The sequence below is a fragment of the Sus scrofa genome, chromosome 2 (genome assembly GCF_000003025.6).
Source record: "Sus scrofa isolate TJ Tabasco breed Duroc chromosome 2, Sscrofa11.1, whole genome shotgun sequence".
NCBI classification, from domain to species: Eukaryota; Metazoa; Chordata; class Mammalia; order Artiodactyla; family Suidae; genus Sus; species Sus scrofa.
In genome coordinates this window covers 131,292,688-131,305,789 of record NC_010444.4, presented here as the reverse complement: position 1 = coordinate 131,305,789, position 13,102 = coordinate 131,292,688, and the positions used below count along the sequence as shown (strand labels likewise).

Sequence of the window (13,102 nt, the reverse complement as noted above, 5' to 3'; positions counted from 1 at the left end):
CAGTGTAGGCTGGCAGCTGCAGCTCCAATTATTCGACCCCTATCCTGGGAAATTCCATATGCCACAGGTGTGGCCCTTAAAAAAAAAAAAAAAAAAAAAAAAAAAAAGCAGATGCTGCTTCAGGCAGTATTCCCTATATAGAGGTTTTCAAACCAACCTCTTCCTCTTGCCTCTCCCCACTCTTGCTTCAGCACCAAACAGTCCCATTTTAAGAAAGGGCTTATGTATAAAAACTGAAAAAAGAGAAAGGAATATAAGGAAAAGCCCGCAGAACATGCTTCATAGAAGAATTACCCAATAACCACAAAATTCATACACTTTTTTATCTCAAGAAATCATAAATAAGGTGGTTCTTAACAGGTGCTCAGAGGAGTGTTAGAGTTCAGCAAAGACAGCGTGAGCCACGTAGTGCATTGGTGGTACTTGAGAAAGAAACTCAAGGAGGGTTTGAAACTTTACCTAATGAAAGGCAAATAAAATAGTGCGTCTATGCATACCAGCATACCTAAAGCTGAAAAAAATCAGTGACAAAGGGGAAGGTTGAGGAAATCACAAGTTGGAATGTCAGAGGACAATTAGAAGGCATACAAGTTCACTAAGAAAGAGAAGATAATCTTGCAGGCCCACTGAGACGGAATAACAAAGTATCGTTTTTAAAGGGTGTATCCTAACTATCTCCTGCTTCTCTAGAGCAACTCACAGACCAGAAAACCAATCATATGCAGTGTTCACAAACTCCTGACTTTGCTTTATATTTAGATAAAAAATACTTTAGTTGCTCTATAAAGAATCAACTCGGGGTCGGGGGGGAACGGTGCAGAGTGGAAACATACAGACAAAAATCAGAAGTTTCCTGCAATAGTCCAGGCGATGTATGATGGAGCATGAAACCAGACTAGAGGCAGAGGGCGAAGATTTGAGATCTATTTAGGAAGTAAGCACTTGTTACTGATGGGATGACGTGAGACAAGAGGGAGATGCCGAGTTTATCTCTTAGGTTTCTGACTTTGACATCAGGATAAATGATGATGACATTTGTTGAGATAAGGAAGACTGGGACAGAACCATGCTCTGTTCTTTTTATTTCACGTTGAGAGTCCTGCAGGTAAAAAGATACCATTAGGCACCAATCATGCACTATTAATATATTGTTAGGAATTGGTCCTCAGTTCCCACAGATATAAAGTGAACCATTTTTATACGCCTGTGGCCCTGCACGTAACTTTTTCACATTTTAATGTCAGCTAAAAACAACATACCATCTAATACTAATTTATATAATAAAATCAGCTGAATCTCTTAGGACAAGTTTATTTGGAGATGTTGGAGAATAAAAGAGTTCATACACTAGACTTACTATTGCTTTGTTACATTGTTTATGACCTTAATAGACATAGATTGCAGTGATTACATAAAGTTTACATTTCGAAAGATTTGGCTCTATTCTGTAAAAGCCTTACATGTGATTTGAAGTTATCCAACATTTAAAGAAGTTATAAGTTTGTGCTTGAATTGAAGGGAGGAACAGAAACATGTCTGTATAATTTGAACCATGGAAAACTAATCAGACTTAGTAATTCCTTATGCTAGCACTTGGAGAGGTAGAAAAGTCTTGCATAACTTGGAGGTCTGAGCACTGCTTACTTCTTTTTTTTTTTTGGAGAGAGCACTCGTGTGCATTTCTAGGTTCATGTTGGTTATTTCTAGAAACCTTCAGATTTTTCTCTTTTATTTTAATGGCTGACTTGATCTACCTAAAAGTATTTAATTCTATAGAGCTACATAGTCTAGGTTTTATTTATTTTTTATAGGAAAGTACTTTTTAGGCAATGACAAAATAAACCCTGTAAAGTCAGTTTGCTTTCTCCTTTGAAAAAATTACTGACTCTACTAAATATGTAGACAAAGTTTTTATGAATAGTATTGAGGGATTTATTGGTTTGGCTTCATTTTTCAGCTTATCCCAAGATATTCTTTCTCGGATTTATCTTCCAGGAAAAGAGGCTTCTAGGGATATTTTATACCACACTGTAATAAGGGTGGAAATGTAGTACATTCTTAAAATAATGCAGTTGGAAATGTTGAAAATTAAACTGTTCAGGGTATAAACCTCTTGTCGTTATATTTCATTCTAGTTGCATTTTGTTTGGATCAGATATCCTTTAATAAGACAATGAAATTGACTTTAATTTTAGGGTAAAAATACTGTGGACTATTGCAACTGGTTTTACAGATAGTTAAGAGTGAGGAAGAAATAAGAATGCTGAGCTCTTTCATAGGCTTAAATCTAACAATACATGAAGATACACCAAACTTGTGGGTTTTTGGAAAAATAATAGGGTAAGTCAATATATATTGACATAAAATGCATCCACAAAATATTTTTTAATGAGAAAATGCAAGACGCAGAGCAACACCTGTAGTGTGAGCTTATTCTTGTTAAAGAAGAGGGCTACCACTCTTAAAATTGTGGAAGTCTAAAAAGAACAGACTAATAACTTTTGTCAATGGTTATCTCTTTAATTTTCTATATTTTTCCTTCATCTTTAATGATGATTACCTTTTACACAGAAATTAATACAAATTTACATAGAAGTAACATGAATGATTCAGAAACCCTAAGTAAAAGGATTTTTTCTCAGTCTCCTATAGTGTGTTAGCTATAGTTTTTTGTACAGCCCCTTCATCAAGTTGAGAATTTTTAAATGGTGAATGAGTGTTGAATTTTGTCATTGCTTTTTTCACATCTATGAGTTCATCATGTAATCTCTTCCTTAATCTGTTAATATGATCAATTGATTTATGTTTGAATGTTGAAGCAGCCTTAAATTCTTGGGATGAACTCCACTTAGTCGTAATGTGTTAACTTTTAATATATTCCTCAAGTTGATTTGCTAATAACTTTGTGTGACTGTTTCAAAAAGATAGTGTTTTCTTGATTTCATGATGTCTTTGTCTGGCTTTGCTTTCAAGGTGCTGCCAGCTCAATAAAATGGGCTCTTCTCATTACTGTCTGAATTTGTGGACAGCTAATATTGTTTGTTGTTAAATATTCGCAAGAATTTAAAAACAAAGCCACTTAGGCATGAAGTTTTCTTTGGGTACAGATTTTCAAGTAGGAGTTAAGTTTCATATCATCTTGGGGTTGACAGTACGAATTCATTTGTTCATCTGGGGTGGGATGAAGTGGAGGGGGGCTGCGTAGCTGTCACCAAAAGAGTGAGCACCCTAAAAAGCAGTCTGCAGCAAATCAAAGCAAGGGCTTGGTTGTCTACAGAACAATATGGGTGGACTTTCGCAACAAAATTCTAGAAGAAAAAACTCAAACAAAATGAGATCTTGAAAACATTCCATTAAAAACATATGCATACAAAGGGGTCCTGACTCCCCTCACCCCTTTCTTTTGAGAACGAGTGAATTTCTTCTACACATTAAAATATGTATGGATAGATACATAGCTACTCTGGAAGTCAGTGCTGTGTGTATTGAAAATACGTCCTTCTTGCAGATGTTGATGAATGCCAGGCTATTCCTGGGATATGCCAGGGAGGAAACTGCATCAATACAGTGGGCTCTTTTGAATGCAAATGTCCTGCCGGGCATAAGCAGAGTGAAACTACTCAGAAATGTGAAGGTGAGTGTCACTCTTTTGATGGACATGTCTTAAATGTTGACTTTGAATCCAAGAGAAACATGGCTTTGTTTTGAATTTTGGAGAATTTGATCATAATTATAATTATTTATTTTAATATGAAAGTGAAGGAATAACCTTGGAGTAGTTTTGTACTTGCTTGTGTATTTAATGGGTTTGATTTGGAAAAAGAGTCAATTATCATTTTACACCTGGTTTATTATCTCAGTTCCTGTGTTTTGAGAAGGGGACTAATCCAGCCACGTAACGTTTTTTTCCCTAATAAGGTAGTTTTCTATTTCACTCGTGAGATTATATCAGACATTAAAATTGGGTAAAGAGAAGTTCAAGTGAAATACAGTATCAGGTGTAAAATGATGCATTTGTTTGGTACTCTGTCATATATTTTAAATAAATATTTTCCTTTTTGTATTGAATAATACTGCTTGGCTGGCCACCAAATTTTGACTGGCAACCAAAATAAAAGCAATCATAATTGACTCAAGGAGGATTTGGAAATTACAACAACAGGTAATCTTAGTCAAATAAAGATGCGAAAAACACTAATAATTTATGGAATATGAGTTTGGGATTATATTGAAATGTAAATTCAGCATTCCTCACATAGAATAAATTCACTTGTTATACTTATCTGTCATTGAAAGCTTTATCATTGTTATGAAATTCAAGAAGCTTATGGAGTTCCCTTTGTGGCTCAGCGGAAACAAATTTGACTAGTATCCATGAGGATGCCGGTTCGATCCCTGGCCTCGCGCAGTGCTTAGTGGGTTAGGGATCCAGCATTGCGGTGAGCCGGTGAGCTGTGGTGTAGGTTGCAGACGTGGCTTGAATCCGGAGTTGCTGTGGCTGTGACGTAGGCCAGCAGCTGCAGCTCCCTTTTGACCACTAGCCTGGGAACTTGCATATGCTGCTGGTATAGTCCTAAAAAAAAAAAGAAGAAGAAGAAACTTCCAAGTATATCTAGCTTTAATGAACATGGAGATTTAGAAACTTTTGAGGCTTCTGGTAGTATTGAAGTATAATGTTTATCTTTTCAATAATTGTATCACTTTATTTCAACTAAAATTATTTTCTAAAAACAACAGAGTATATATCTTTTCTCACTTTTGTTATATAAGTATTCTCATCTATTCAGAGTTCAAAAAAATGTTCTAGAGATTTGTTTTAGCCAGTCTAGCTTATCTGAGGTGGAAAAATATGTCTGGAAAATTCATTAATCTGAACCTCTTCCATAGGCCAACGAGGGTCTTAAGTGGGAGCATTTTTCAAGTTCAGTACACTGAGTTTGGTAGTGCTAATAAACTAAAAGGAAGTGCTAATAAACTAAAAGGAAGTGTCATAATTACTTCCTGTGAAAAAAGTGCTAATAAACTAAAAGGAAGTGTCATAATTACTTCCTGTGAAAAAAGTGATCATAAGTTCATTTAGGCTGTTTACCTTCGATACCTAAACTCGTCTTCCGATGTATGTAATTTTGTGTTCCTTCCCTTTCCAAAAGGCAGTATTTGGGGTTCTTTTTTGTTGCTTGCTTATAAAAATTAGGTCTCTCTCTGTAGACAAGAAAGTGGAAAAAGTCAAATCTAGAGTTTAGCTATAGTCCCAAACAGGAACAGTGAAACTGTTTCACTAGACAAGAAGTAGCATATGTATTACAGAGCCTGAAACATGGAATTGGACCAAAGAATTGGGGGTCTGCAAGGCGTCTGGGTAACTACGCTGCTGTTTCCTTGCTCCTTTTTGTGTATTTTCCCTCCTGCTTCGAGGTGTTGATTCTGTTGCTCAACCTTTTGTCACTTCCTTTTGCTTTTTATTTCTGGAATAATATCCAAACTAGATCCAAGGGTGGTGGACTTAGGAACAAAGACAGTGTTTGATTCTAGGTGAGAAGGCAGAGCCACTGACCGATGAGAGTGGTTGTGACATTTCCATTAATCATCCAACAGTGTATTGCTTCTTAGTTGAAAATGGAACGAGCCTTTTCTCCGTTTCGTCAAAACAACATATAGAGCCAAGACAGAGTTGGGAGAAAGACAGTGAAGCTCTTTATTCACACTCGTCTATGTTTTTTAGGAAAGGGGGCTCTTGATGTAAAGTAGGCACCACCCAGAGCCCTGAATCCAGTCGTCTCTTTTCTTATTTCCTGCCCAGGCAGCCAAGTCCATTTAACCAGTGCCCAGAAAAAATTGTGTGATTTCATGTTTGAGATCAGTGGGAAACAGCAAAATTGGAAGACATGGTGATGAGAATTTGAAAACTAAAGACTTTATGAAGCCTCTATTTTGTGTCTAAGTCATATTTACTTGGATAGGTCTTAAAAGCGAGTTATTATCACTTGTATTTGGGACATACTATTTCTTTATGTAAAAGATCAACTGGTATTTCTTTATATAACATTACTTAATGTAATTGGCAGCATATTGTGTATGGAAAGACTGAAACTATTGCTATACTCAATTACAGGTTTTGAATTATAGTCAGGGTAGATATAATTTATTTCATGTTAGTATAAAAATGTTGTCGTAAAGTTAGTATTTGTTCTGAATAAAAATATAGTGATAGCAATTACTTTTGACCAGCTATCAAAGGTTGAGATATTTTTATTTTTATGTGAATTACAATGGATATAAAATACAGCAGTATTTAAGATTTGCTTTTAAATGATACCCTTCCTATTTCCTTTATAGCACATTTTATATTTCTGTTCATATGCCAATGAAATTCTCCAAAGAAATCTTTTTAAACTTGTAAGTTATTAGGTCCGTTCAGAAATATGAAAGATAATTCCAGAGCTTTGGGTCTGTGATTAGGGAAATGATGGTAGCATTAACAAGAAATTGTAAAGTCAGCTTAATAATTTTAAAAAATTGTGTTATTGATTTTTGTGTGTGTGTGTATTTATTGACCATCTCACTTCAGCACTTGAGTAAGATCCTTGAGGACAAAAACTCTGTCTCACTTCATGGTGTATTACAGAGCCTGAAAAAGTTCCTGGTATATATAGGCTACAGTGATTTATTGGGAACAGGACATATAATAAGTTAATTTCTTTGACTGGGGTTGAATGTCCAAAAAGAAAGGAAAATATGGAGCCAGAGTTGATACTGTATTTGGAAAGAGGCCAGTGATCTTTGTCATGGGTGCTGTCCCTTCATTGGACTTTTTTTTTTCTTCACTTTCTTAATAATCTTATTTATTCTAGTTGTGATTCAAAGTCCAAGAGCATAAACAGTAAATGCAACTTGGCATTTTTAGATTTTTGTGTTATTGTCCCTCTTTGGTCTCCTGCAGGTAAGGTTTCTGAGGTCAGAGGTCTTTGCTATTTAAAAGAAAGAACTGATCTTTTTGCTCATTGGAATGTCTTATTAACTAAAATCTTATCATAAAAGTCTTGTGCTGAAAGTGTGAATTTGAATATAAGTTATACTAAAATTGAAAAAAAATGGTGAGGGAATATTCACCTCGTAATTTAATATTTGAAACTCACGACTCGCTATCATTGAGGCTCGTTTTTTTATCGTTGATCAGGCAGACTCTCTTTTGAATTCTTTGTGGGATTCTTTTTTTTTTTTTTTCTTGTGTTCAGATACAGGCCACTGTCCAAGCTGTAAATCTGAGGGCAAGGCAGAAGGAATATATGTTTTTCTGTGAGTGCATGTGTCTTTTGTGTGTGTAAAAGAACCAGTTATTTTCCCCAGTCACTAAGTTAGTATCCCAGATTCAATAAAACCTCTCATGTCTACTAAATTCCTGTCTTATTTCTCCTGGGCCAGTTTGGCTACAAAATCTTTCCCTAATTCTGTCATGCAGTGAGCAAAATCATTCTTTGGTTAAGTACACTATTTCCTCACATTCAAAGACAAAGTTGTTTTAGTTATTTACTCTTCAAAGATTCACTCATCTAAATGTCTGTTTAAATGATGAAGAAAAGCAGAACACATCAGTGTGATATGAAATGGTATATCAGAATACTGTCCACATTTTTCTTTGCTATAGTGCAATATGCTATTTTGAATTTCAGTCCACTTGGATAAAGCACAAGTAGGTACCAAATGTCCTTGCATGATCCCTCCTTCCAGACTATACCTTCTCTGACATTCCTTGAGCTAGTTATTCTTTCCTGGCTTAAGAGGAAGGCAGGAAAACAGCATCATTGTAATGGAAAGTTTCCCTTCAGTGGCTCTTTACATGTCAAATAGTTGTTTGCAATTTTTCTGAAGAGTCCTCAGCTTTGTTCCATTACTATAGCATTTAGCTGTTTGAGATGTGTGACAACAAATATATTTATTTATGCTCATGAAACTCATGAAACTTTTTGGCACGGTATCCTTAGCCGCTGTTCCAACTCTGCTTTGATAAACCATGGAAAATAAACGTCTGTGCTAAACTGAAAAGTACTTGCTTTTACTCATAGGACCAAAACAAATAATAAATAAACTCATTGACTCTTTCCCAAAAGGAAAACTACCTATTAAAATTGAGATTCAAGTAAAGGAATTGTAAATGTTGGAAAACTTTTTAGGTCTTTAATTTTAAAAAACCCACAAAACTATCATCTTTTAAATCTTTTTAAAAAGAAATTTACAGCACCATAGGTAAAACAAATCCCCTCTCCTTTAAAAAAGAAAGTCCAGGCTGCTAAACCCAAACCTATTCTCTGCTCCCGTAACAAATAAGATATTCCTCTATCACAACATTTTGTACATTGCATTATAATTATTTTTTGTCTGAGTTGACCCACAGATAATATGCACCAAAATAATATATTAAAAAAAACTAGTATTGATGGAGTATTTAGTATTTTTGATTATACTTGAAGCACTTTACCTGGGTTTTCTTTCTCTATCTTTTTTTTCTGTCTTTTTGTCTTTTTGCCTTTTCTAGGGCCACACCCGCAGCATATGGTAGTTCCCAGGCTGTAGCTGCTGGCCACAGCCAGAGCCTATACCACAGCTCACGGCAACACCGGATCCTCAACCCACTGAGCGAGGCTCAGAATCGAACCCGCAACCTCACGGTTCCTAGTCGGATCCGTTAGCCTCTGAGCCACGACGGGAACTCCCCTACCTGGGTCTTCTTATTAAATCATAATGCAGTGCTGTGAGGTTGGTTACTGATATTAACCCACTTTACGGAAGAAGAGATTGAGGCACAGAGAGGCTAAGTAACTTTTGTGAGGTTTAAAGGTAGGGAGCTGTGGAGTCAGGGTTCCAACCTGCCAGGTTCATTCCAGAGCATTTGCTCTCAGCAAACAAAGGTGGGTGACCACGCAGCACACACTCGCAGTCCGTTACGTGGTAGTGCCCTGCAACTCAGCAAGGTCAGAGTCAGACCCATTTCAGTGACTCTGACACCAGCTCTGGCATTTCTATTATATTTCCTATTTATTAAAATGAAGGTTTAGTGCATACCACTGTGCTAAATAACATAATCCATTCTCTGTGGTTTTAGAATTGAAATGGCAGGTGAAGGACAGCAAAAGTAAGGATAAGTGGAACTGAATTAATTCTGTCTTTATCCATAGAAGGGCGTCGGTAGCGGAAATCTATGTAAATGAACTATAAAAGAGGAAGTGGTCAGGGCTAAACTCCATCTTCTGGGTTACTCCTGAGGTCTCTTCCATGAGGCTTTGGGCTCATGATACAGATTAAGATATATAGGAGAAACAAAGAATCTGCTTTTCCATATCTTTTTTTGGGGGAGGGGATTTTCAAATTTACAATTTATTTACATTTCCCCAAAGCACTAAGCACTACCCATCTTTTTCAATCGAAGTATAATCGGTTCACTATATTATGCTAGTTTTAGGTGCACAGCATCATGATTCAATATTTTTATAGATTATACTCAACTTAAAAAGTGATTACAAAATAATGGCCATATTTCCCAGTGTTGTACAGTATATCCTTGTTGCTTTTCTGCTTTATACATAGTAGTTTGTATATCTTGTTGTACAGTATATCCTTGTTGCTTTTCTGCTTTATACATAGTAGTTTGTATATCTTAATCCCCTACCCTATATTGCCCCTTCCCTCTCCCCAATGATAACCACAAATTTTTTCTCTATATCTGAGTCTGTTTCTGTTTCTCTTTTGCTCTGTACATTTGATTTATTTTTTAGATTCCACATATAAGTGAAAACATTCAGTATTGGTCTTTCTCTAACTCATTTTGCTAGGGATAATATTTCTAAGTCCATCCAAGTTGTTGCAAATGGCAGAAATTTTCTTTTTGTGGTTAATATTCCATTATATATATATACATCCATATAATATTCCATATATGTATGTCATATCTTCTTTATCCATTATATGTTGATGGACACTTCAATTGCTTCTATTATCCTAGCTAAGGAAACTTTACCTACTCTTAAGTACAGCGTTATCCTGGCTACAGCCTTCAATATTCAAACTTATTTTTAAGGCATATTTTTAAAAGTGATGAAGCCTGTAACAACCTAAACTCCTCCTTGGGAAGAGGATTATTTCTGGGCAATGCCAACACAATGGCATAGTTTGCTAAAGCTTGTCTTCTGAAGCTAACCTGACCTTAGCTCCCAGCCTTCCCCTTTCCAGCCATACCCTCTCCCTTAGAAGCAAAATGATGAATTTTTTAACATAGGATAATAATGGTAACTTTAATGGACTCTAGCTTTGAGAATAAACTTGTCTCATTTTGCCATGGTTTCCTATGTGTGCTAAGCAGAAATGACATCCAGCAGGGTCACTGTATTTTCATCTCTTTCCCCATATAAGATAGACAGTAATTTGTAATCAAATTAATTGATAGGAAAAGTTATTTGCACTAAGGAATCTGCTCTTCATGATGCATTTCGCTTGGAGTAGCTGAAAAATTAGGAGCATGTATGTTAAGAGTTAAAATCTAAAATGTAAATCTGAAGCATTTATGCTTTTATAAATCATTTATGAAGGACATACTGGCCAGGAACCAGGTTAGCAGTGCAGTTTACAGGCTTGACATTTTTGAAGCCCCCAATGTATCTTATGAATGGAAATGTCATACCCAAGAAGCTGAGGCCAGCAAGGGAGAATGAGAGGAGCTAGAGCAGCAGCCAAACAGCACCCAGAGCTAACATTAGAGGCAAAATTAGCACATATTGCTTCCTAGTGTATTTATGAGAAGTTTCCAATCTAAACTGTTAGTTTCTTCCCACAAATGACTTCCGCTATTAATGTGCATGCATTTAAGTAACTTGGGCACTACCTTGACAGTCTTGGTCCACTCACAGCACTGCTTCATAGGGAGTTACTTTTTCTTTTTTTAATTGTTATTTCCCAAATACAATTTTTTTTCTACTGTACAGCATGGTGACCCAGTTACATGTGTACACATTCTATTTTCTCACATTATCATGCTCTGTCATAAGTGACTAGACATAGTTCCCAGGGCTACACAGCAGGATCTCATTTCTAATCCATTCCAAAGGCAATAGTTTGCATCTATTAACCCCAAGCTCTCAATCCATCCCACTCCTACCCCTCCCCCTTGGCAACCACAAGTCTGTTCTCTAAGTCCATGATTTTCTTTTCTGTGGGAAGGTTCATTTGTGCCATATGCTAGATTCCAGATATAAGTGATACCATATGGTATTTGTCTTTCTCTTTCTGACTTACTTTGCTCAGTATGAGAGTCTCTAGTTCCATCCATGTTACTGCAAATGGCATTATCTCGTTCTTTTTTATGGCTGAGTAGTATTCCATTGTGTATATATACCACATCTTCCTAATCCAATCATCTGTTGATGGAAAATTGGGGTTGTTTCCATCTTGGCTATTGTGAATAGTGCTGTAATGAACATGCAGGTGCATGTGTCTTTTTTAAGGAAAGTTTTGTCCGGATATATGCCCAAGAGTGGGGTTGCTGGGTCATAAGGTAGTTCTATGTATAGTTTTCTAAGGTATCACCATACTGTTCTCCATAGTGGTCGTACCAGTTTACATGCCCACCAACAGTGCAGGAGGGTTCCCTTTTCTCCACACCCCCTCCAGTATTTGTTATTTGTGGGCTTACTAATGATGGCCATTCTGACTGGGAGTTACTGAAGTGACATCTCTCCCTTACTTTCAACCTAAACAAAATGGTTTACACGGCAAGCTGCACACATGGGTTTTCCATGAAAGCCTGAGGGAGAAAGAGTTCTTTGAGGCCCAGTGGGGAACATCATTGCAAACACCAGGTCTGTGAAAAATACATATTCCAAAAGAAAACTATGTAACAAAAAGACACCCTTTAGCATCTGATCTAGGTTTTGAATTCAATTTAGGAATATTCAGATGACGTTTTAACTTTTATAACAAAGTTATTTTTTAAGTTTTTGTTTTAGTAACAAGAGGAAAATTGTAGAGAGAAATGTTGGTTTGGTTCATGTATGATTCAGAAAGTTTATCTGGAGAGAGAATAGAGCATAGGGGCCAGTAGTTCAAGGTTTGAGGCCCAAATGCCAGGATCTTTGCTCCAGCTGCACCACCTGGGAACCGTGTGATCTTGAGCAAATTAATGCCTTCTTCTTACTGTAGAGATAATAGTGGTCTTTTCTGCATAAGGTTTTTATGAATATTTTATAAGATAAAGTATTTGGCCCTCTTCCAGTTAAAGAAGGTAGGGATATACAGTGCTGACAATTTCGTTATAAAAGATTCAATAAACCATGTGATTGGAGATTTAAAAAAATAACTGTAAACGTTCTAATATAACATTTTAATTATGACTTGTAGTAAAGTTTTGCTGTAAATAAACTCTATTAATCCTAAACAAAACAAAACAAAATTGACTTCCTAGAGCATATTTTTTGCCTCCTCTGGTGAAAAGTATTAACGAACAATGAAATGGACCCAAATCCATCATTACGATGAAAAAACATGGAACTGGGGATTTAAGATTATCCATTAATTCCTTACTGGTCTCAGCCTGTTTTTACTCCCCCGGCCTGAGTTTCACCTAAATTACAGAAATGGACATTTGAGACCCAGAGGACTTGATTTATTTAGCATAACACAATGGTCAGGAAATTGCATTTTTGTGGATTCAGGGAAATTTTCCCAAGTGGTGGGAACCAGTGTTTTCCCCTCAGTGCCACTGTATAGTTAAATCCCTTTTTAAAAAAATATGAAAAAAAGCATGGTAAAGTAATTTACATGATTCTTGCAGTTCAGTTTCTGCTGAAAATGACTGGAAAAAACAAGAGCCTCCAAACACCTTTCTCAGAGACACAAAATTTAGGTATTGGTTAGTGATAGAAAAATCTGTTCTACCCTGGATTGAAAGGATCAGATGAACATTTTGAGCTTTGGCATTAGAAACAAAGGATATTAACTCACATATACTCCCTTATTTCTTCATTTTACTGACTAAATCATTGTTATTCCATAGCGGAACTGGAAAAGCAATAATGCAGATCAAAATAAAATGCTAGTTTTACAGTAGTCTCGATGG

At 36.2% G+C, this 13,102-nt stretch overlaps 1 protein-coding gene across 1 annotated transcript in view; it reads left to right on the top strand.

The window, feature by feature from the left end:
* FBN2 (fibrillin 2) overlaps window positions 1-13,102 on the top strand; it is a 219,577-nt gene that overhangs the window by 64,452 nt on the left and 142,023 nt on the right. Inside the window, 1 exon segment of the mRNA XM_021084720.1 lies at window positions 3,509-3,634. Within this exon segment, the coding sequence (XP_020940379.1) occupies window positions 3,509-3,634 (126 nt within the window).